Source organism: Aythya fuligula, chromosome 2, assembly GCF_009819795.1.
Source record: "Aythya fuligula isolate bAytFul2 chromosome 2, bAytFul2.pri, whole genome shotgun sequence".
Lineage (NCBI taxonomy): Eukaryota > Metazoa > Chordata > Aves > Anseriformes > Anatidae > Aythya > Aythya fuligula.
The window spans coordinates 138,852,442-138,878,065 of NC_045560.1; the positions used below are offsets into that span (position 1 = coordinate 138,852,442).

General features: G+C 35.9%; 1 protein-coding gene across 19 annotated transcripts in view; it reads left to right on the plus strand.

Moving 5' to 3' along the window:
• RIMS2 (regulating synaptic membrane exocytosis 2) overlaps window positions 1-25,624 on the plus strand; it is a 446,419-nt gene that overhangs the window by 73,250 nt on the left and 347,545 nt on the right. For 14 of the 19 annotated variants that reach the window (XM_032181320.1, XM_032181322.1, XM_032181324.1 and 11 more), the window contains 2 exons: window positions 8,046-8,256; window positions 17,115-17,126. In XM_032181320.1, the coding sequence (XP_032037211.1) occupies window positions 8,046-8,256; window positions 17,115-17,126 (223 nt within the window). The remainder of the gene's footprint in view (window positions 1-8,045; window positions 8,257-17,114; window positions 17,127-25,624) is intronic. The other 5 variants (XM_032181323.1, XM_032181321.1, XM_032181325.1 and 2 more) reach the window with 1 other exon arrangement.

Sequence of the window (25,624 nt, forward strand, 5' to 3'; positions counted from 1 at the left end):
TAACCTAATCATCATTATGCTTCAATTCAGTAAAGCGTTGTGCTTAGTGAACTTTTTGACTAAAGGGAAGGTATGGCAGCCTGGCTTTAGATACAATTAATATGGGGAAAATTGTTACACGCCATGTTCACACAGTCATAATGTTCACACATTCACACATCTCGTCCTCCAGGCGAGAGCATCCCTCTCCTTTTGTGAGCTACTTGCACCTGAAAAATCGTAATTATTTTTATATTTGAATTTCAGTGTTAGGAACCATTTCTTCACTTTGTTTCTAGAAGAAACTAACCTGACAAAGGTAATTGATGTGTTTTGGCCCTATTTCCTGTTACTTTTAAAACATGAACAATATGGAAAATGACAGTCTCCTGAAAATGGGAGAGGTATTTCAACAGGATCTCCCCTTGTAGTGCTGCTAGCACGGTGGCTCCACTGGTGGTCCTTTTACAGTAAGAATACTGATACTCATAAACCATACAAAACCCAGATCTGCCATAATTAATTACTACCACCTATTACAATATCTATGGTGGTGATAATTCATCATCAATCACATTGGTGTAGTCTACATAGATGATGATGAGCTAACACTGTAGCAAACACAACTGAGACTTGCCTATACTAACTTTCTTAACATTGCTCAAAATTATTTCCTGTTCATTAAAAAAGGAAAAATGTCAAGATAGGAACAATCCTGTTGCAGAGGTAAGAAGATAGGGGCTGCTTAATAATTGAAGCTGCTCATGAATGTTGTAAACAATGTGGAATGAACTCACTCTAATCATGATACTGTAATGTCAGGAGGTGTTACATTTCGGAGCCAAGACAGTCTGACCTATTATTTGGCATGTATTTATTTGGGTTGTGAGTGTAATCATCTAATGAAAAAATAATTTTGCCTTTCATAGTAAGGATCACATAAAAGTTCAACACAGTAAATTTGCTTTTTTGGGCATTTTTAAAACTATGGGCATGAAGTTAATGGCTTCTTTTTGTAAGTTAACTGATGATGCAAATAAAGTAACCTGAGTGACTGTGAGAAATATTATCTCTGCTGAAGATGCCCTTTATAAATGTAATAATGTTGTATTGCGCTTAATAGTCAGCCACTGAATTAGCATTTTTAAGGTACGTTTGATAAACCTTGCATCCCTTAAAAGGAAATGTATAAAGTAAATAACAGCATGATTTATGAAAACAAGACAAATGTAAAATAAATTGGGAAACTTTTTTTGTGGGTGAATTATTTGAATAGAATGGTATTTTGTGTAATTTTTAATAATGAGGCTGTTCTTTAAAAAATTAAAGTCTAATAATGCATCTGATATTCAGTCCTTTTATTTAAAGTGAAATTTGTGATGACTGCCAAGTTAATTCAGTGACAGGAGATGAGATTTAAAAAGTTATATAGATGTGGACAAGGTTGTTTACAGCTGATGTTTATTTGGTTACCTAACACAAAGTATCAGAAAAAAATCAAAAATAGCCAACATGCAGCACTATTTCTAATAATTTTAGACTGATATGAGGTCTCTGTTACAAAACATTTCATTTGAGCGAATCAGGAAGAAAAATGCAACAACAGTTACAAAAATCTGCATGGTTTTTAAATGTAAAATGTAGAGTGATGGTATAAAAATAGACTGTAAAAGGATTATTCTTCTGAGAGCCTCAGCCAAGTGTACTTGGTGATCTAAATTTCAGGTGAGAATTGTTGCATAGGGGATAAAAGTCTGTATATGCCTGCACAGATGTGTCAGCTTTGCATGGAAAATATCTAATTAAGTCTTAGTTTTTGCATAAACCTCATAGCATCAGTAGGAGACTGAATGCTGAAAGACCCATTGCTCCTGTGCATTGCTACTGAGACCTCCACTACCGCTTGTCCAAGGTGCTTATCAGCTGCAATATGTGATGTTACTATGCTATCAGTATAGCTGGAGATTCAAATAGTGTCACCTATCAGGCCTCTCAAATGAGAAATCCTGTATGCTTTCCAATATTCAGTAAAGCTTGAGCTCATGATGCATTTTTACCCCTTGACTAAACAGTTCCAAAAGTGCTTTTCTATCAGCATGGCTGTTTTTCCAGATTTGTAACCAGAATTTCTTTCAGGCAATTGTTCTTTCCCATTGGATTTGTTTGAAATTGATCAAAAGAAGTTGAAAGTATCTGGATATGTATGGCATGTACATATGGGTAGCTGCTTACACCTTGCTTCATAACAAACTAGTTTAAAAAAAAAAACAACATTCAAACAACAACCAAAAAACCAACATTTGATCATAATTGTCTGTATATCTGTAATCTCTAATTGAGTTTTCTTTTACTGGGCTGGAATATAAATTAAATGACAGTACAAATGCCCATCTTTAAAGAGCCTGTTCTGTGCTCTGCCACACACACTTCCTGGCAGCCTGCTTTTACTCAAAGTCCAACTACTGGCTCCTGATCTTCCCTGTCAGCTGCAGATTAGTACTTACAGCTTCAGCACTTTACCAGAGCTGCTCCTTTGGGATAGTGGGGAATGCAAACACAGGGACAAAGCCCAAGGAGCTGGAGATAAAGTATTTTTAATTGAGGCAATGCAGTTGTGGAATGAACTTGGAGGGAGAGATTCCTATTATTAGTCAGGCACTGGAAGATCACCTTTGTCTGTTAAATTGGTATGGTTAATCTTACTTTGAAGGACACCTAAAATTACCTGGGAAGGGCCAGCCTTGTCACATAGTGGGAAAAAGAGTATTTGGAAAACTACCTCTGTACTATATAACAATGTGGATTTACTTTACCTCCTTGGTGCATTAAAAAAGCAGTCCTAGTGATATTTCCAGTATAGGTGGAGAAGGTACAGAAGTTGCTGGCAAAATTAATTAGAAGAATAATGAAGATGTTTTAAGGGAGAAAGAATGAAAAATTTAACTAGAATGGAGCTGGATGTGTTACTACATTCTGCCTCTTTAAACCTTAATTGGGACTTTATAGCTTTTTATATAGTACAAATTGGGAAAATACATTCAAAAATTTGGTTATAGATTAATTTTAACAAATAAAAAGGCAGTCACAAAGATATCACTTCCCAATTCAGTCTTGCAATTAGCTTGAACTGTCTGCTACAGGAAAGGAAGAAACAAGTATCAGTGTTTTTTAAGGAAACCTGGGAGGAACGGACACAACCTTTCTTTTTTCCTTTATGTGCATATTGTCTGGCTTTATCTTGCTGTCATTAAACCCACGTAGAAATATCGTAAGATTAATTGGATCAGCCTTTAGTTGGCCATATGTTAATCTTCTCTGTGTTTACTTTTTCTTGTAGCCCTGTGCAAGACTATTGTACCTAGAATGCTGTTGTTCACTGCTGCCTTGCCAGGAAAGAGCAGCCTCACTGCTGCTCATAAACAAAGTTATTAAACAAAGGACGCAGTTTTATTCAATACTGAGCAGTATATATATAAGTATAATATATAAGTATATATATATAAGTATATATATAAGTATATATATGTATTTATATATATTTTATATATATGTATATATAAAAGGAAAAAAAAAAAGGACAACTAAGGTAATCCTTATGATCTTACAGTTACAGTTAGACTTTCAGTCTATTCAGTCTTATCCTACCCATTTGTTAAAATGGAGTTGTTTTTTTCCCCCCCTCATTTTTGCTTGTTTTTTTTTTTTTTTTTTTTTTTGAGTGTCTTAATAAATAAACTAGATTCAATATGACTTTGTCTGTAGTTGCAAGCACATTTATGATCATACAAGACTAATTCATTATGACATCAGAACAGCGCAATGAGCAATATTTGCTGTTTGGTGGGGGAAGTCAAATAAACAGAGAATGTGGAATAGTGCAAACTGGTGGTCTTTGCAAAAAGCCCTAATAAAGGACGAGGGGAGAAAATGGATCTGGAACAGCTTGAAGACCTCCTCTTGTCCATATCTTTTACTTCTAAGAGTGGCCTATACTAAGTTCCCACCAGCATAGATCAAAAAGTAGCATTTTACTGCACAGTTGTGTTTTTAAACTTCTTTCAATTTTCATTCTCTAAAATATTTTTCAATAGAATTTGTTTTGGGTAAAGCTGAAGCTTAGACATATAGTTGAGGTAGTTAGCTCTGAAGTTAAGCCTACTGACAGTAGAAAATAGTTAATGATTATTCATTTAAGGAAACCAGACAGTTAACATTGTATTTCAGCTTAATGAGACAGTGGAAAATTCATTTTGACAGAAAGTTAAAAGACTGTGGGTTAAGTGAATGTTTGTAGAGATCACTGCTGGCATCTAGTTTCTGACGGGATTTCATTTTCACTGGTACAAAAGCTCAAAACTCTGAATTACGAGTGACATTGAAACTGTAGTTGTGTTATCAGCCTCTGTATGATAACTCATTCATTTTAAACAGAATTTGATGAGAGTTTCTTTTATGAAATCGGGATTGAGTCTTCCATTGCTTAAGATTTTTTTTATATCTGTTGGACTTAAAGTAAAATCATGATTTTATGAAAAGGAGTTTTATGTGGTCTCCTTTCTCATTTCAGCCATATACTGGCAAAACCGACAGTTTGCGATTAAGGAAAGCTCTCTTTTGCATTTCTGAAGATAGTTTTCTTTTTAAATTTACTTCTTTATAGCCTCCACACGCCAGTATGAAGGCATAAACTCAAAGTTTTGCTGCCCATTTCCTTATGTAGTGCTGAAAATACATGTGAGGTCACTGGTCAGTTGTCCCTAACACATGGGATTACATGTGTAAGAATAATATCCATTCCGGTAAGAAGTGGGTGTGATTAGTACTGGGTTTGCTATCACTGTTGTAAAAGTAGAAAGCTTTAAGTGTTTGATACCATAGAGGGAAGAGCGATGTATCTGTTAACGGGTGGTTGCTGCCACTGCACTGAAAAAATGGTTGAATGAAGGGACTTGGCAGAACTGAAAGTGAACAAACCCTTTTTGAAGTCTGGATTCTGGCCACATCCGTGCTCTGTGCCTGGGAATCGGAAATGAGGCACAGGCTTCAATCAGTGGGAAAAAAAATAATGAGAAAACTTTGAGGGAACCACAGCCAGGAACTGAGGAGTGGCTGCTGTCTGCCTTCTGCACCCTGGGTACTCAGCCTTGGAAATCTCAGAAACGTTGAAGCGAACTTTTGTAAGGCAGCAGTGGCTTTGCAGCTTCTTGTCAGTATTAAGGATTTTGTGGGGGGGGATACAATACTGCAAATTCTGTAGGCATTTCTGGGGGACAGAAGAAAACAACTTCTGCATTGTAATAACAGAAGTCAGATGACTGAACTTGCTTTTCTTATTTACCATTGGCTCATGGTTCATGAGAGGCCCATGGATTCCTGCTCTTTGATTGATTCTGCATTTCTCTTTGCCAGAAGGGTGTGGGGGACCAAGGAGAAGCAGAATTAACTGAACTCCTTTCCAGAAAACAAAACAAATACCTTTTTGACCTTGACAGCTTCTACAAATGGTTGCATTGATACTCAAATGCCCTCTATGCAGCTATCTTGTATATAGCTTTATAGTACACAAGTCTTGACTAGTGATACAAGCTTCATGAACTCGAGCAGATATGAGTGTGATTCAGGGAACTCATTCTCACAGGAAATTAAAATGACCAGAACTTACATTTAGGTTTTCCACCTCAACTTTCCATCAGTATCAAGTCTTTGTATAAACTCCTACCAGCCTCTCATTTTCCTCTAAAACTACAACAGTTGTTAAAGTGCATTCTTGTAGTGTTTGGAAACATTGTGTGTGGAAAAGGAGACAGATTTTGCATCAAGACAAAGAGATGGCGTGTGATGGTGCTATTTGAGGCCATTGTCCAAATACACATAGATATAAATACCCATTGCTAAGTTTTCCACTTAAACATTTTTTACTGTATCGTTCAATGTAATTATTTGGGTTTATAAACAGAAACCCTGTCTTTTTTTTTTTTTTGGCTTAAACCCTTATATGCTAGATGTTGAGAAATAATTATTAGATTTTATAGAAAGGTTTTTTCTTTAAGGACTTTCTATTTTTTTGTTTTGTTTCAAGTATGCATATTCATTTCAAGTGGTTCTTATCAGTAAGTAGAATGCATACTGTGTGTACTCTGTTTATTTAACAGACTTTTGTTTTCTGTGTTTAATTTTTTCCAACAGCTGTCAAAATGTGTAATACTTTTCTTGAAACAGAAAATGATGTAATAATGAACTATTTTGACAGAAAAAATGTTCGATACTAGAACGAGGATTTTAGAAAACTTTTCTGTAAAGTAACCTTGAAAAGTTTATACATTGAGGCAAAAGTTACGGTGACCTTTGCATGGATGCTTGTGCCCAAGAGGAAACAAAAGTGAAATTATTTCAGTACATGAGGCTTAGGAATTGGCAAAAGGCTTGTGCTTTTTATGCATCAGTGAGACTGGTAAGAAAATAATCATAAAAACAAAGGCTGTAGATTAAAAGGAAGCCACAAAACTAAATGCAACCTAAAATAAACTTGAAGTTCAGCATAGATAATATGCATTAAATGAAGAACACAATGTTTGGCAAAATTAAACAGCAAGCAAGGTCTCGGGGTTTGCATGTGTTATTGATGGACATGGGCCAGACTGCCAGCTACCCGTTGTATAGTGCTGTCAGTGTAAAACGATGAAATGTGCCAGATTTCCAGAACAAAATTCTGTTCTCAACTTCATCCAGCTCTTTCTTAATAGTGACTCATGTCCTGCCTCATTCAACACAGAGCAGTCAGCAGTGAGCTCATGGACCTGGAGGAAGCCCCTTGCTCCTGACCCCTCAGGCAGCGGTGTACCCATGTCCCTCCCGTGGTGACCCCATGTCCCTTGGGCAGTGTCCCCACATCCCTCCCATGGTGTCCCCCTGTCCCTCCTGTGGGGCCGGGGGTGCAGTGGGGCCTCTCTGCTCTGCCTCAGGCCAGAGCTCCTGGCAGCCTGCAAGGGACTGCTACGGTCTGAGGGCAGTGTGTGGACTTAAAAGAGAACTCAAGTGACAACAGCCAGTAGATTAGAAAGATGAGGCATAAATTGCATGAATTAAACCCACTTTGTCTCTGGAAAAAGGCCAGCGGGGGCTGAGAGCAGGAGACATCCCATTGCTGCACAGAAGAGGCCTACCTCCTGCCTCCTGCCTTGCTTGATGAAAGGTGGGAGCTGCCTCTTAAATCCTATGACTCCTCTATGTTATAACACAAATAATATTTTTAGGGGAGTTTTCCCCTAAAGTAGCATGCCAGAAGGAATTGTTGCAGTATGAACTTGGTAGCTGAATATGAATGTGCTCCTAGTCCACTGGAAATGGAAGGTAGAATGTGTGGGATTTCTGTGTGTGCATATGTGTGTGTCTTAAAATATTGTTCCTAGGTTTTACACCTAAGGTAGTCCTTTATCGTGAGGTGGCATGAGATGGTGGTCACTAGACATGTATAATGATATGAATGGCTTAAATAACGGATAGTAAGTTGCTAAGTTGACATATCTTGCTATATGCTTGTGGTTGCACCCGTTGCTTGATAAATGATAAAGCATTTTAGAATAATTAATCTGTGCAATATTGGCAATATCCAGTGTTGTCAGATAAATGAAGATAAGGTGTATTAAGATAAGATACTTGCATGTGTCTGGTGGAACTAGGTGAAAGTGCACTTGGAAAAACAAATGAGATTTTTTTTTTCCTGCTATTAACCAGTTTATCATCTAGTACCATGGGATTATGAATCACTCACTTCATGTTTCCTACTGTTGTATTTGCAGCTCACAGCTTGGTCACATCCCAAAGCAAATTACTTGTCTTTGTAACAGCTGAACTGTGTGCTGCATGTGTTGGGCCACCTCCTTGAGTTTAGTTCAGTTGGAGAAGTAGTAGTTCTTGAAGGTTACACCTCTGGAGCATCATAAATTACATGTATTTCTCTCTGATTTTTGTTCTGAAGTTGATTGTGGTTTAGTGATTATGAAGTATTTGTGGGCCTAAATAAAAAGAAAAAAACCCAACTGTTAATGATCTCTTTTCTTCTGCAGAAAATTACATCAGCAGTTTGAAATGTATAAGGAGCAAGTGAAGAAGATGGGCGAAGAATCACAGCAGCAGCAGGAGCAGAAGGGTGATGCCCCAACCTGTGGCATCTGCCACAAAACAAAATTTGCTGATGGCTGTGGCCATAACTGTTCATATTGCCAAACTAAATTCTGTGCACGCTGTGGAGGAAGAGTGTCTTTACGGTCAAATAAGGTATGGACTTACAAAAGCTTAGTAATAAGTTTCTAACCTCATTGTCTTTTATTCATTGCTTATGCATCCTAATCACATAGCTACTGAAACACATTTCCTTAAAGGATGAAATGATATCTACTTTAAGGTCTTCTAAGACATCTATCCTCATTTCAAATAATTTCCATTTGCAGATGGATTTGTGACTATGTCCTTTACATTAACACATGCCACATTTCTACTGTAAGACTTATGCAAGTACAATTCTTTGAATAGAGGATCGAGTTTCTGTATTGGAGGCCGGGAGATATAGCTAGTGATCCAGTGATGCTAATGTTGAGACACTGTGACTATTGCAAATTAGAGCAAGTTTTTTTTTTTTTTTTTTTTTAAATATTATGCTTGCCCAGAATCCTCTGTACAAGATTATCGTAAAGTGAGTGCCAGAACAGTATATAGAGTACGTTACGGACTTTTTAAAATGTTTATCTATTAAACATATGCACATATATATACACATGTAAGTATATTACATTAAAATATTCTTAGTAAAAATGCAATGCACTAACAGTATGGAGCTTCAGCTAGTATACTGTTTTTTATTATACAACAACAGGTAAAACAGCAAGTTGAATTTTTAAGAAGTTTGGTCATAGAATAAAACATTCAGTAGAACAGAAGTAATCAGAAAACTTAAGTTCTGAAAGAACTTAAATTCAGTGTTTTAGATAAAATGTTGGCATCTCACACATCTTTCTCAGTTTCAGACAGATATCTGTAGAATATTCTTGACTACTCAGGACTCCTTATGCTAGCCTTTTGTTGCAACATCTTCTGTAAATCACTACAATCATTTATTAATGTAATCATTTGTCAGTATCATTTATTTCCATAAATCAGTTTCTTCTTGTAATAGTCATTGCAAATACCATGCAAACTGCAAATATTATCTTAATCGCTTGGAAGGCAGGTGACAATGTTATGTATTTTTTGTCCAAGATTGAAAAGGAGGCTTAAATAATGGACTCAAGTTTTGATTGACAGGGTAGAAAAGAACCTGCTACTTGCTGATGATTAAAGTAACTGAAATTATGTGTAAATCTGTCAAACTGCCTTGATAAGACCAAATTTTGTTAAAAGTAATTTTAAAATTTGTATAGAACCTTTTGTCTTGAGTGAGCTCACATTATTATTGCTTTTTATAACTAAATTGTGTTACCATTACTCAGAGATATAATAATTCCTGTACTGATATCATCTGACTATAAAATACCATTGAGACACTTTCTTGGATTCATTATGTCTACATTAGTAGAGTCATACACTAGTTAAGAGTCAAAGAACAAAAGCATTAGGAGGAAGGCTTCTTCTAATGAGATGTTCTGAGACATCATTTAGAATCATAGAATGGTTTGAGTTGGAAGGAATCTTCCTCAGGATGAATCTGAACTTGGCAGAAATTTCTCTACTGTCTCTTGACAGGTTTCCAGTGGATTCTTCCAATACCCTCTAGACTTAGAAAGTTTTTCTTTGTCTAATCTAAATCTGTCTTTCTGCAAGCCCACTTCTGCTTTCAGTATTATGAGTCTGTTCAGCAACTTTTCTCAGTTGACATTTTTCTACTACTGTGGATAATTTAGTGTGGTAAATAAACTTTTCTGACTCTCATTCCTTTCTGTTCTTGATCACTTATGAATATGCTGGACAGAGCATCTCTAGAGAGATTCTCTGTGAGGCTTCACTGGTGATACCTCTCCCATAAAAAGCCCTGACCATTTATTCATGTTCTTTTCTTTTTGTCTTAAACTAATAAAATTTTCTTATGGAATAATTAATTCCTATTTCATTGCCACTGATATTCTTTAAAATCCCAAGAGGCCAAACTCAGTTATATCAGCAGGTATCACTTACTCAGTGACTCCTTGAAGGAATTAAATGTAACAGACATGACTTTTCCTTACTAAAGTTTATACCTTTATCTTACATAGCTAAAACATTAAACTTACATAGCTGATTCATACGTTTGCATTAAAATTAAGTCCATTTTGTACAAAAAGCATTATTATGTGGAAGTTCCTTCTAGATCAAACAGATAAAATTGATAATGATGGTACTGCTGCTTCTCTGCTCCAGCTTATGACTTTAGGGATAGGAGCATTCAACCAGAATGGGGAGTTTAAATTCTGTGTGAATAAGGGAGCTTAAACTGGCATCTCTTATGATTATGAAAAATTTCAGATTGATTACAATTGTGTTTCTCAAATAATAAATCATATAACACCAATTTGTAGTGGTATAGGTACCACTGATACACAAGGTAACACTGCTATTCGTTCTTAATCATACACTGATTATACAGGAAAATACAGAGAGTGAGGCAGTAGACAGCAGAACGAGACTTATGCAGCTGAGAAATTTATATGTTAAAATGTTTGACATCTACTGCCTTCAGATAGATAAAACTTGTGTGCAGTAAATATAATTTTCAACAGCTCAGAATGCCACTTCATTAAATCAACCTTTCATTCCTAGAGGAAGAAAAGAATACTTGTGTGAAAACTTAATTTGAAGTATGGTGAATATCTGCTTTAAGGATGTTCAGCAGTCTGCTATCAGTTACACCCACTGAAACATTCTTCTCTCTTTGTCTTTGAACATCAAAAATTAGAGATTTTCAGTTGTTTTATAGGGCCTAACATCTGTGTTTGAACTACACAGGGTATATACATGTATATAGGAAATTTCCCTCAGTTCCCTCTGGTTCTGTCAAAAATTTGCATTTTGATTATTTCTCTGGGGTTATGTTTGATTTTCAGAGAACCATCAAGTTCTTTTCCCTTCTTTGTTGAGTGCATTTCCAACTGCAGGACGTACAGTGTGGACCATCCATATGAAGCCACAAAGTGTAATCCATTTCATTGGGTTGACAATTGACAGGCACCAAAGAATTAGTCTGTCACAGGCAGGATTTCCAGGTCACTAGGATTTGGCATAAACACAGTGATTTGCAATCGCATACAAATAAGTTGATCCTTAAGAGACACTGTTCGATTCTGTGTTTCTCTAGAAAAGACATGTGACATTACTGACTTGATGGAAAGGATTTCTTCAAACCATTTTTTTTCCTGTTCTTTAGTTTAGGCCATGTAACACCTGTAGAATCTGATAACGTAAAACTGTAGTCTTCTTTCTGAAGAATCTCTGTGCCATTATCTCAGGAAGAAAGAAAAGGAAGCTGCTGAATTATTCCGAAGACAGTCTCCTATTTAAAAGATTCAAATTCACAATTGGAGACTATAAAAGTTATCCTTCTAACTGGGATGAATTTCATATCTCAGTCTCTCTGTGTGTAGAATAGAGTTCATATTATCAGATACATTAAAGACCTCCAGCACACCTGAACTCTGGTCATGGTTATCGGAAAACAACAATGCCACAGTGACCATCCATGACTGTTAAAACATTTCTAAACAACGATTAACACCATTTAATTTGAGGTGAGCAGCTTTCCAAAGTTATACCCCAACCTAGCAGGACTACAGTTCAGCCATATATCTCATGGTCCTTAGCACAACTCCCTCCCCGTCCCTCACCTCCAGCAGTGTTTGGCTGCCTGTGCTTGAGGGCAGCTCTGATGGGACACAGCTGCAGCCTGGGATCAGCCCAGGTAAAGTGGTGGGAGAAGGAGCCCTGTGGGGGCTTCCACCCCCTGCTTGGGGCTGCTTTTTGGCTCAGGCACTCGGCCTTGGTCATTCCCTTGGTGCCATGGCTGGGCTGCGCCCCTACTGACCTGCATCTGTAGGCTGGGCCTGCTGGCCAGCCTTGGTTCTGCCTCATCACCACTGCCCTGTTGGGATTGCCCTGTTCCCCTCGTGTGGGGACTGTGGGACACAGCTCTGTTGGTGGGGGCATGGCCTGGCTGAAATCACCCTTTGTGCCCTGCTCCTGGCCCTGGCTAGGCCACTGGCCCTGGCTGTGACGGGGCAGTATAGAAGCAGCTGTCCTAGCAAAACGTAGTTCTTCTCATTGCTGCATTTGGTACTGAGATGAAAGGCTTGCACAGCAATCATTTTGAACCAGGAGATATTGCTCTTTTCCAGCCTGTAAGCTTCTCATGCGAACTTATACGTAGCAATACTGATACCCAGCTGCAGCATTTCTGTACTGACACCTCAGGTTCTCTCGATTCTTCAGAAAAAAAATATATCTGTGATTCTAATAGAAGCTTTGTGGATATTATCATTTCTTTCAAGTGATAACTGCAGAAACTATTTTTGTTACTCGCTTTATTATTTTAGGCTATTTTCACTTGGTGGCTGTTTTGAATCTCATTAAAGAGCAGATGATAGCTTCAATTTCAACAGAGGCTAGGCATATTTGAACTCTTCACTCTTGTTTCAAAGCTTTCAAAAACCTTAGAGATTATTATGATCCTGACACAATGAAGAACTGATAATATTAGGCAAACTGATACTTTTGCACTTAAGGTGAAAACATACTTTCTTGAACAGTGGCTTTGGCCCAGTCAAATACCAGATTCACCTTCTAACATTTTTTAAAGGATAAGGTGTAGATATTGACTTTAATGCTACATTTCTTCTGAATATGGAATGAAAGTCCAGTAATTTTACTCACATTTCTTTGTCTGAATATTCATGGAGGTAAAAGCCTTTTCCCACAAAACTGATGTTAAAATGTACTTGCATTTTCACATGGAACCAAATAAATATTGCCAAAATCTGACCAATTTGTTGCTTTTTAAGCATTTGTTCTTTGATAACTGGATGGGATAATTTCTTAAATATCTTTGCTATTGAAACGACTGACTGGACTGTCTCTCATATGGTCAGTCATGTCACTCCTTATGTCGTACTGGTGTGAACTCAAATGCTGTGCATCAATGCTGGGGGAAGCAGCTGAGAAGCTGGAGGTAGTCCTAGGTGTCTAATGAAGGGTAACTGCTTGTCTTGAATTTCACATTTCATTTAAATTTCATTGCTTGTTTCTGAAAAGAGCCACTTCATCCTCAAAGTTGCTCCATATAGGTAGATTCTGTCTGAATCAAGTCTTGTTGATCTGTTGGGATTGACACGTTACAGTGTGAATGACAGGATTTAGAGTCAGAACTGCCTCCAAAGCCACCAATTTCTGGAATTGCTGCTTTGCATTGGAGAATTTACACTGATATGTTGAAGTGTTTAAAGCTCTTCCTATGCTGTTAATTTCTGAGAAATATCTTACATCTCCTATGAGTATATAGTTTATAAATGAGTAAATATGTATTATTTTAATCATTACCTAAGCAGTGCTTGTACTTTGGAATATCTTTTAAGCTAAGAGAGAAGAGACTTCTCTACTGATACATGAAAATGACTTATCTGCCGCAATTTTCACAAATATTGACTGAGTTTGTAGGAAATATGAGTTCTGTTCTCCTTGCTTACATTCTTAGGATGCATTTAGCATTTACTTTAGCTTTTCTGAGATTAATATTAAATTCTTTAAAGTAAAGTGAAGCTATTGGAAACTGTTGAACACAAATTCAGATTTGGCAAAATGAAAGTGAACAGAAGTGTTACCAGATCAATATTTATGAGACAATAGTTTCTAATGTTAGAACCTAGTGATGAAAGAGTAGTTATTAGAAAAACTGTCTCAAAGCTCTTAAGCTGTCTTCTCTTAAATACAGATCAGTGTTACAGTGAGAGCTTGTTTCTTTTAGATTTGAAATGAGTTTTCTCTATTACTTGGCTTACATATTGTCATCTTTACTTTTCTTCTTATATTAACTTGTTTCTTATGCATTATGGTTTTATTCTTAAATGTTCTAAAGATCCTTGTATTTTAGGTGAAAACTACTGAGTGGAAAATGTAGATTAGAACATAATTCACAGTATGAAAAGGGGTAGATCATCCACGTGTTTGCAGAAGACTATTAGAATATTTAATAGTTAAAATTTTATATATATAATTATCACTTACAATTTGGATAGACTGGAACACCATGTTAGAGTAGCATAAAAATAGTCAGGACATTGAATAAATTATGCTAGTCATTATTTTTGGAAAAGAGATAAAAGTGGGAAAGATTCATATTGATGGCTAAGCAGAATGTTTAAATATATGCAGGTGTATAGTGTGTAGTTGAAAGCTATTTAAAAAGGCTAATATAGCTAGATTTTCTTAATGAGTGAGGACAGACTATTGATGAATAATCATTGGGTTGGAAAGGACCTCTGAAGGTGTCTCACCCAACCTCTTGCTCAAAGAATTTTGAATTACATTAGTTTTCTGAGGACCTTGCCCAGTGAGCTTGAGTCTTCAAGGATGGAGATTCAGCAGCGACCGTGAGCAAACTGTTCCAGTGCTTCACCACTCTCTTGCTTAAAAACTAAACAAAAATTTCCTACATCTAGTCTGAATTTGCCAAGTTCTATCTTGTATTTATTGCCTTTTGTCTCATGCTTCACTGTGTATCATTGAGGAGAATGCTACACATAACACCACATCATTAAATGATCAAATTATGGGTACTGCATAGTGAAGATTATATGGGATTAATACTCAAAATTGCACTATTTCTAAGCAGTTTCTTGAAATATCACAGGCATTGTTTATAGTCTGTTTTAAAATTTCAGAAATACTGGTGCACTGGAGATTATGAAAAACTGAAGCTAAATAACAAGATTTTAAAAGTTATTAAGACAGTAAATACTGTGCTAGAAACAGACAATTCAGCTTCAAAGAGTAGTCAGCCTAGGTAGGTAGAACAGTAAGTTAAGTTCTATGATAAAAATCATAGCATTTTTTTTCATGTATTTAAAACGTTACCTTTGTCAATATTTGCTATTTTACCTGCTGCGTTACTTGTAGGAATTAATTAAATTTTGTCAAGCTCTCTTGTTTAAAATCAAACAGTTTTTAACTGTTGTCAGTATCCTTAAACTGGGGAGTGGGGCTAGTCTGACCCAATTGCTCTTCTGTGCTCCTACATACTGCTTCCTGCAGTTGAGAGACATTCACCGAGAAAGGAACCTAACCAGGCAGGCATTTATGATTACAAAATGTTTAGCCTCTGTGCTAAAAACACGTGGTAATGCTCCTCTTGCGTAGTAGAGTGTATTTCTCCAGAGGTGAGAATGAGAGATTGAGGCGTTAGGTGTTTTTACTCCAAACATCTATGAACAACTCCTGCCACTCTTGCTGTGGTGGGACAGGCAGCCCTGCTAGGAAAGCAGTGGTGCTTTCCTATGCTGTGCAGATAAATGACTCTGCACACGGAATCGTAATGCTTACAAGTTCTTTGGTTTTAGATAGCTTTCAATGCTATCTCCTATTTCTTTAACTGAGAATACCCTAAAAACTCTAGCATCTTTGAAAATGCTTTAGGTTTTACCACTGCACATAGGATCACAGAGTAAGCTGAGGGTGGTAGGACCTGGGGAGGTTATCTAGTCCAATCTCCTGCTTCAAGCAGGATTAACTTCACAGTTTGACCAGGTTTTTCAGGACCTCATCTAACTGAGTTGTAAGGATGGAGATTCATTCCATAGCCTCTTTGGGCAACCTCTTGCAGTACTTTTCAACTCTCGAGATTTTTTTCTTTCTTTGTTTACATCCTGCCCAACCCATTGTCCTTCAGCTGTGCATCTTCAAGAAAATTCTGGCTTTGTCTTCTCTATAGCTTATCTTTAAGTAGTTGAAGATTGCAAACAGTTCCCCTCTTCCCTTACCCATCCACATCCCAGCCTTTAAGCTAAATAATCCTGTGTCCCTCAGGTTCTCCTTGTGTGCTCTGCCCCTTGACTGTCTTAGCTGGCTCTGCTGTATTCTGTCCTGTTTGTTTGTGTCTCTAGCACTGGGGGCAACCTAAAACTTTTGTAAGAGCACAGGAGCACAAAGTTACATGTCATAAGGATATCTGAATAATAAAGCTATAAAATGAGTTGTCACCCTTTCTATGTGAGCAGCTGTATTTCCAACGCAGCATAGTGCTCATTTGCATGCCTAGATTTAGTCTATGTATTGGCATGTGACATTGAGGTACCAGAAAATATTGCTCATTTTATGCATTTTCATCATCATTCACAAAAATGGGAAATAGTTTTGTCTGAAACCATTTTGAATATTTTTGTTTTCTGAAGTATTAATCCATTTACATTTTGAGCTAGAAAGACAGTTCCTTCAAGGAAAATAATACTGGGAATATTTGTTTTCAATATTTATGAATATGAAAAAGAGTATATAAGTAATATAGTAATATAAGTAATATAAGTAATACAGATCTGACATGACATGCAATAAATGCTTGAGAAACTCTGTCTCCTTGTGCTTTAAAACCCTAGTATTTTAAAGAGCTATTGAATGATGAACATGCAGTTATGCCATAATGTATCCCCTATTTCTGGCTAGAATAAACAAAAATCCTTCATTTCACTGGACTCAGTGCAAGTGCAAAAGGTTGATGCATGCTTATCATTTGCAATGCTGGGGTCCAAGGCATGTGGAGCTAAATTCTGCATCCTTTTTATGACATGCCTCATTTGATTTATTAAGGTAATTCAAAATAATTTGGAGTCATGTCTTAGAAAATTCCATCAAGAAAATAATTTTAATTTGTACAAATATTTTCTTGTATACATAAAATTTCTCAATTTCACCCAGAAAAATAAGAAAATTATTAAAATGAAATATTTTTCACTGGATCCTCGTCACCACTATGGGAAATAAGAATGACATATAATAATTCCTCTGAAATTTGTTCATTTATTTTACTAACAGATACTACTGCTTGCTTTCAGAATGAAAGTGACTCTTTCCTTCTTTGTCTTTTTTTTTTTCTGTCTTTTCTTTCTTGCTTTCGTGGATATGAACTCCAGGAGGACAAAGTGGTTAGAGCCTTTTTTCTGTCTTAAGTCCTTTTCTTTTATGCGTAGACTTGTTTCCTGGCCTACATTTGCTTTTATTTACACATGTGTAATTCCTGCTAAAGGCAAGGGGAGTTACTATCACTGAAATGAAAGCAATGTTTGGCATGAAAGCCTTACGTGTTTTTCAGATAACTTACTAATAATTTGTGAGTTGTTGTGGACATTATGCATGATATTCCTCTCTGCAGCTTCTGTGAGCATGCTCCTTTTTCTTTAGTTTTGCAATATGATATGTGCACAGTTGGAAAAAAAAATTTGTCAGGGAGGTGTTTCTCTTACAAAAATACAAATTAATTTTACCACAGTGGCATAAACCTTTAAAAATATCTTTTTCCCTATGTAGTAACAGTGTTGTTGATATTCTCAATCTCAAATGCTGTTGATGTTCTCAATGTTTTGCCTTCTTTTAGTAACTTTTTGTAACATGGTAGTTAAGTCTTGATTTTTAATGACAGTACAGTTAGATGTCAATAATAACTAAGAAAACATATCTGTTCTTACCGTCTAGGAATAAGCCAGCAATGTCATAGAGCAATCCATTAACATATGTTATTTTTTAAATTAAATGGCACACGGGCATTCAGAAAATGTGGTGCACATATTGTATTGAGCATAATGTTGAATTAACGCTAGAAGTTATGCATGTCACTGACACTGTGTTTATTTTGCTGATATTACACCAGAAGCAAATATTTTAATCTGATTTTATTTTAGATGCACTTAGTAAAGGTAGTATAAAGATGAATTTGAGAATAAGCCTGAATATATTTCAATATTTTACCAGACTATATGCAATTATTAAAAAAGAGAATGGAATCAAGAAAACTACCTGAGCTAATGTAAATCTGCTCTTCTGTGAAAATCACTAATGTATTCTGAAGGGAACTGCAATTGTACAGCAACTTGCCCTGTAGTGCTCGGCAAGTAAGTTCCAATATTTGACGGACTAAAGAGATACTTCAGCATTCATATGCAACATGGCACAGTCTTTCATTGCAAAAAATAGGATTTTTTTTATTGGTAGCAGTGTCAAGGCTCACATTTAGTTCATGTGTATGGCTCAGAAATATGTTGCTCAGTATAAAAGTTTTAAGTCATTTGCTGTTACCATTTAGGCTATGTTTTTACTAGGGGGCAAGCGATCTTTATGGTGGGACACATAATGGTCCCTTAGTCTGTTAGAGGACTACATAGATTTTTTTTTTTGGCCTGCATCTTCAGAATTTTTTTTTCTCAATTAAAATGTTGTGAATTCACAGAAGCCATGAAGTAACACCAGTTACTAGTTGATAATAGGATTATTATTTTTATTATTTTTATAATAATAGGATTTTTTTTTTTTAATTTTGTGTAATACAGCATTTAGTAGTATGTTAATCCACACAAAGAGTCCTTAATGTTATCAGTTACCTCTTTTTGTTGTTAGCAGTTTTCCACTGTTAACATATTAGGGAAGGTGTGAATTCCAGTATTTCTTAGGAAGCCTGTTCTGTATTGAGTAGCCATAGAGTGGCAAATTCAATCTACTTATGGATAAAGCTATAAATATTTGGTGATTGTTGGTAGGATGTTGACTGTATGATTCAACAATATGAATTTGGAAAATCAGGTTTATCCAAAGCCTGTGAGGTGTTAAAGAACAGAAAGTATTTTAATATTTCAGTTCATTGTCTCGAGAAATAAAGATTAAGATTATAGAGAAAAACTGGGGCTGTCCATGGTGATGAATGAAGGGGACAATCATACGCCAGGCTGCTGGTGCTGTTTATTATGGGGAATGGAGTTGGACATGAATTCTCAGTCTGTTTTAATATTGCAATTGTACTGTTAAATATGCATAGAAGAGAACTTACATTTCATACTGCTATCATATTGGAGTATAAAGCTGTACCTGTTTCCAAGTCAAATCACTTGTCCCAGCCATTCATTAGTCTGGTATCACTGTATATCAAGTACTTTTGCAAAATGAAGGCTCAAATGTGACAGAAAGGAGTCATTTATGTTAAGTTATAAAAGAGAAAGATCATCTCTGAGGAGGAAATAGTTGACTATTTTTAAAGGAAAAATAATGTTCAGTGATTTTTTTCCACCTTCTGTATTTATATTTTCTCTAAATAACAAAGGTACATTTTAAAGGATTTTGTGCATTAGTTATTATTCAATCAAATGTGACCATGAAGTAGAGCATTGCTGTTTAAGAAACGAGATTCAATTAAGGCTGACTGAAGTGAAGTGTATTTCAGAAAATAAAGGTGCACAGGATCTCCTTCCTCCTACTTAGATTTTCACAATTATATTCCTAACCAAATAAATTTGTTAAGATGAGCAACATCATTAGCTGTAGCAGTGAAAACATACAGCTATATCATTGAAAAACATTAAATTAAACGATTAAAAACATAAGGAACTAAGGAGTGCCATATAGGTTGTGTAAAAACATATCTTCACTGCATATACTACTAAATGAATTAGTGGTGAATATTTTAGTTTTGACTGAAGTTTAGCTTGTTTTTAAACAAAACTATATTTTTATATCTTTGCTTGGAGGCAGTAGCTTTAAAGTCGGTGGTAGTTTGAGGACACAAGTAAACCTTAAAAGAAGTTTTTGGAAACAGCTGGCAGGAGAAAACACGGATCCTTCTGCTTTAGCTTCCTTCACTTGCTGGTTATGGTTCTGGCTTTTCAAAACTTCTAAAATCCCTATGGAATGTTTAGTTTTGAATGTTTGAGGTTTAGATACATCAATTCATGCTTTTCAAGTGCTTGTTTTCTTATTCTTTGTTTAATAACTGTCTCAGGCACAGAGATTTAAAAAAACAAAAACAACAAAAAACCCAACAGCTTTATGGTTTGAGTTAGCTCCAACTTAATTCAATTATTTGGAACTCTAATTTGCAACAAATATTGTTAAGGTCAATGCTGCCCTGTCTGAAAGAGAGTGAAAATCTCATTCTGGATTAGACAATGTCTGTAGCTGGTAATGAAATCTGTTTTTTCTCTCGTCTCAGGAAGTTAGGAGGCAGTCACTGATTGTCATAAAGCTGGAGTCCGCTGCGGCAAAAAGATGGTGTGTATGGGAGTGTATGACATGGAAGAGACACTTTTTGAAATCTGAAGGTGAAAAGGGTCTTTCAAAAGACAAAATCCTTAATGTTCCTCCTTGTGAGATGTTTCTCCCTATTCTTCATTCAACCCCTTCGTAACAGTGCTATGGGGAATAGTCTCCCAAGTAAGCAGTGGTGATACTGGAACCTGATCTGGAGTCCACCAGACAGATCAAGTGGAAAGACCGAACTGTTAAGTGCTAATCTCACATATACTATCACACACCTGTAACTCATACTGGAAGAATCGATTCTCTTTTCATAGCTGTATTTCTGCATTATAAATTGGATACTTGTGACATGAAGTGGGCAGTTCAGCAGCCTGGCATAGGGACAGTCTGGTCCTTTCTCTGCTCTTTCATCTCTTTTAGAAGGAAGTTGTTTTTAGGGAATCTGTGAACTGCTACAGGTAAATGAAAGCCTTCAGCAGAACAGCTTATAATTCTGTAAAGGACAAACCTGAGGTGCAAAGTTAGGGAATTTCATCCTTGTTCTGTTTTTATCTACTGTGTGAAGTGGGTAAAACATTTAACACCGTCCTTGAAATGGGTCTTCTGCCTTTGTAATTGTATGTATTTTGAAATACTTAAAGGCACAAACAAATAGCTTGTCTTTGAAAATCAAATCTTCAACCTTCGCCAGTCTTAAGAACCTGGAGAATCTTTTTGATGAAATTGTCTCAAAGTCTCCTTTAGTCAAAATCAGATTCAAACATATTTACTGAACAGATTCCCAGGTTAATTCCCCTAATAACTGGACCGACTCTGGAGTTTTATTTTAACTTTAATTATTAAATAAAGATTTAATCATTTTTGTGATTCTAGACAGACTGAGTTCAGACAAATGCAGTCACTTAGGCAATATAGCCTCATAAAACAATTCTATGTAAAATTACATTAGAAAAGATCAAAAGCAATTAACATTGGGCCTTGCTGTCCCTATGTGTGTTACTGCAGATAAAAATTTATGATTCCCCAGTTTTCCTTTGGCGTATTCTAGAGTAATGAATTTTATTATTCCAGTCAGGAGAGACCAAAGTGGTGGCGAGAACGCTCACATCGTTTTGTGGAAATTTCATTCGAACTGTTAAACAAGAGAGAGTGTGTTTCTCATTTTACTACTGTCTCCCTGAAGAGATCCTGGGCCTGACCGAGAATCCTGTTGTTCCTGCCCCAGCTGTGTTGCAGGCCTGCACCTCCATGGTGCCCTGAGGCAGCCTGGAATTGCCCACATGTGACAAAAATTTGTAATAATCATTGGGAATAGCCCCCATCATGGGTTATTTCTAACACTGTTGCCTTCTTGCTTTTGGAAAATACCTGTTTGGGTAAACTCTTACCTACTGTTGACACTTGACCCTGACCTCTGTGTCTTATCAGGAAACACGCTCCGAGTATTATCAAGCTTTTTAAGGTCTGTCAATGCTCTAAGGGATATGCTGTTAAACAAATACGTTGATTTCTTGATGACTGAAATTTGGGAAAAACAACTTCTTTACAAAGCAACTTGCAAAAACAACAGGATATTTCATAGACTTAAAATACTTCTGACAGAAGTCTCCTGTACCAGCTATTATTTAGGATCATTTTGCTGAGACATTTCTCAGCTGCAGGAAGCTTAATGATTTTCCTCAACTCTTGAGTGTTGTCTTTCAGATTGGGATCTCTAAAAGTAATTCAGAGGGTTGGCAACTTAGACCTTCCTGTCTTAGTTCACTTGTCCCGGTGTGTTCTCTGATCCTATTTCTCATGTATCCATTTGTCTGAGCTACTCTCCTTTATCTCTACTGAGTTCAGAGCTCACTCCTGTTTCCCTCATCACTAAGGGGCCTACCTCCACTAACAGAAGGTGCTTCTAACAAACATGACAGTGAAAACTCACAGTTTTTCTATCTTCTGTTTCTTGGAGTTGGATTGCAAAACATAAGTAAATGTAAATACCTTCAAACTTTCTGTGTAGATAACTTTAAATACTAAGATTTTCAGTATTTTCAAGGCTGTCACAATGTTACATATAAGAAAAAATAGTCAATGTCTTATTAAGGTTGTAATGTTAAACTTTACTGAAATCCTGGTGAGAAGCACACATAGTAAATAAATCATATTGATGGCTAAATTGGCACACAAGTGTTATTCCTAAATCAGATCTCTTTCTATGTGTTGTTAACTTTGATGACCTTACTGTCATACTAAGATACACTCTGTCAGTCAAGGAACAGGGAGATTACACTATGTTGTATCTAAACTTCATATTAACTTCTGTGAGCTGCTGGAGAAGTTGGGGGACAGTGGGATGGAATGAGGCTTCTAATTTCTCCACTGCAAAGCCCTTTGTCCCATTTCCTCGTGGACAGATCAGTGATACCATGATGTTCAAGGAAAGGGGGATGTGGCCCTAGAAATTGCCATTTTCCTTTTCTAGTTTTTCTTGCACTTGAAAGTTAATTGGAGAAATGATAATAAACTTCTTGATACAGTCTACCTTCAGAATAGTCTTAATTAGTGCAATCTAAAGACTACAGAGTTTTTTAATATAACTCCGTATTAAAACTATTTGCTTTTGTTAGCAAACTCCATGCTTGGAGAGCACATTCAGATGTGTTTCTTGCTTAAGGATAAACCAGAACAGTAACTAGAGGAGTAAATAGGTGTGAAAATCCTTTTACATCCACATATGTACTTCGGTATCAGATGAGAAAGGGTTTATATGCCTAACGGCTTATATAATTTTTCCACCTACAATAATCAGTGTAAAAGATGCTGGTTCCTCCTATAAACCTTGTCCTGCACGTGTACACTCTGGTGGTGTAATTTTGTAGTACAGAAATTAGAAATAGTTGACTTGTTTCAGATGGTTTTCATTTTGACTTTCATTTTGCTGTTTGTCTTATCCTGATGGCATTAGAAATTTGTTTTCTAATTTCAGATTGTGAACCATTTACCACTTCATAGCTTTTTCAAGCTATCTTAAAATAAATTTGTCTTAAAATATATATATGAAAATAGTATAACAATAGATAGTGTTAGATATAAATATATTTTCACTGTCATTTTCTTTGTTGAAATTAATTTGCAATTCCAGAACAGGAAGATGAAACAGTTCTTGAGCAGTAAGTTATATTTGCCAACTGTTGCAATATTCAGAAACCATATCATGTGCTATTAAGTTCCAGGTGTAGACCTTTATCAAAGGTAGCTCAACAAATTCCTTGTTTCAGTCCCAGGTGTGTAACAGCACACCTAGGACTCTATGGACACAGTTAGACACAGCACAGCAGGGGATGTTATAAATGTTTAATTATCTAGATTCAGCTTCAGTGGCTATATATATAAATAATGAAGACATTGCCAGTAAAAGAGTAGAGCAGCAAACCTCCCAAGGTGTTTTTTGTTTTTTTCTTTTCCCTGAACTCTTTACTTAGAACTTTATCTAGTGTCTTCAAGGAACAATTTTTTTATAAGTTGAGGAATTAAATGAAAAAGTCTTTACACCTGGGTTAATATTGCCTGTTTGCTGTTTAGATCTGCTCTAAGAAAATAGGAATTTATATGACAAACACTTTCTGATGCATCAAATATTGGATACACAGACAAGACAGTTACTTAGCATAGTACGCATGACTTTATGTAGGCAATTTTAGCAGATCTTGGACTTCATTGTGTTCATGGAAAAAGTTTAAATAAATGTGAAAAATACTGTGTTTAAATGAGATGTCTTCTATGAAGTATAAATAGGAGGCATTTGAAAATTAGAAATCCCTTGGTTTGACTTACTGTAAAGATGCCTTCATTCAGCATCAAGGAGATCTACGGAGAAATCTGGATTTCAGGTAGCTAATTCAATTTCAGTCAATTGATGTGTGCTAATGTTTGTAGTTTGTTGAGAATTAGTTCAATGTAGTTCAAAAGTCCTTCTTATCATTTTAGATCTGCAAGAAGAAAAAAACCCAATGCTTTGTAAACCAAACACATATACAAAGTTAACAGGAGTCCTGTTTGTTGTTGGGGATAATGTGCTTTCACAAAGTAGATTCCTAGAGTATTTTTATACTGATAGAATCATAGAAGTGTCTTAATTAATACAAGTTAGAATATTAGCCATTTAGTTTACTATGTATATGAACACACCTCCCATTTAGCTTTAAATGTCTAAATTTCTTGGGCATTGTTAATAATGTTCATTTAACCTGTTCATCTTTCAGTTTCACTGTAATTGCTACATAACTTCAGAGTCATGACCTGGTTAATTAAGGTGTACTTGCTCTCAGATTCTTGGTCATGTGGTTAAGAAAGATGATATTTATTGTTGTTGACAATTTGGATTTCTTACAGTTCTAGGTAGGGAATGTGCGGTGTCTTTCTGAGAGAGTAGAATAGTTTTGCCTCTACATTGGAAGACAGGGTTCAAATGCTTTTTTTCCCTTGATATGTACAATTGTCTAGTTGTCTGTTTGCTTTCAGAGTTTTTAAACATTTTTTAAACTCCAATACCATGATGATTATATATGTTTTAAGAAATCGTTTTTGCTCTTATGTGGGAAAGGAAATTTGTCTCTCTTAGTATCTCCTTTAATCTACTTTAAATTCTCTTTTAGTTCTATCTGATCCTGGTTTTGTTTTCCTTTTGTTATGGATATCTCTGAGGAAGAAGAAAGCTCTCTCTGTAGTGGATACCTGGCATCAGTCATTTGGGAAGAGCAGAGTTGTTTGCATTGTATTAACATACTTGTTTTATAGCAAAAAGTGAAAATCATCTAGCAGGTTATCCTATATACTTGTAGCTGGACACCAATCTCAAGTGCTCATTAAAAATGTCTAAAACCTTTTTTTTTTTTAAATCCATACCAAAGTGTTTTATTATTATGCAACATACTATGAAGAGGTGGTTATTTATTTATTCTGTGGTAAACTAACTTTTGGAACTGTTTCAAGATTCATGTGATCATTTTTGTTTTATAGATTCTTAATTTATTTATATATTTATTTATATTTATATTATTTATAGATTTTTTTGTAACAAAATAGTTTTGATACTACAACATTAGACTTCTGTAATATTATTGTGCCAAAGGCTTAATAAAATACGATTTTGTATTCTGAGTAGGGCTCTGATACTTCTGTTGTAGTTGTGTCTCAAATTTTAAATTCAGGTTTAAGTAACAGCAAATCTAAGCCTATTACACTTCTTTCCATATAAATATTTTTATTAACTCTGTTTACTAATGTTTGCGTCTCACATTCAGTACAACACTGAACATGAGAAGAGAACACAAGGCTTACTTAATGAAAACCTCTTGTAAATGGACACATGTTAACTTTTCCAGTAAAAAGTAGAAGACATGGCCCTTGATTTTGA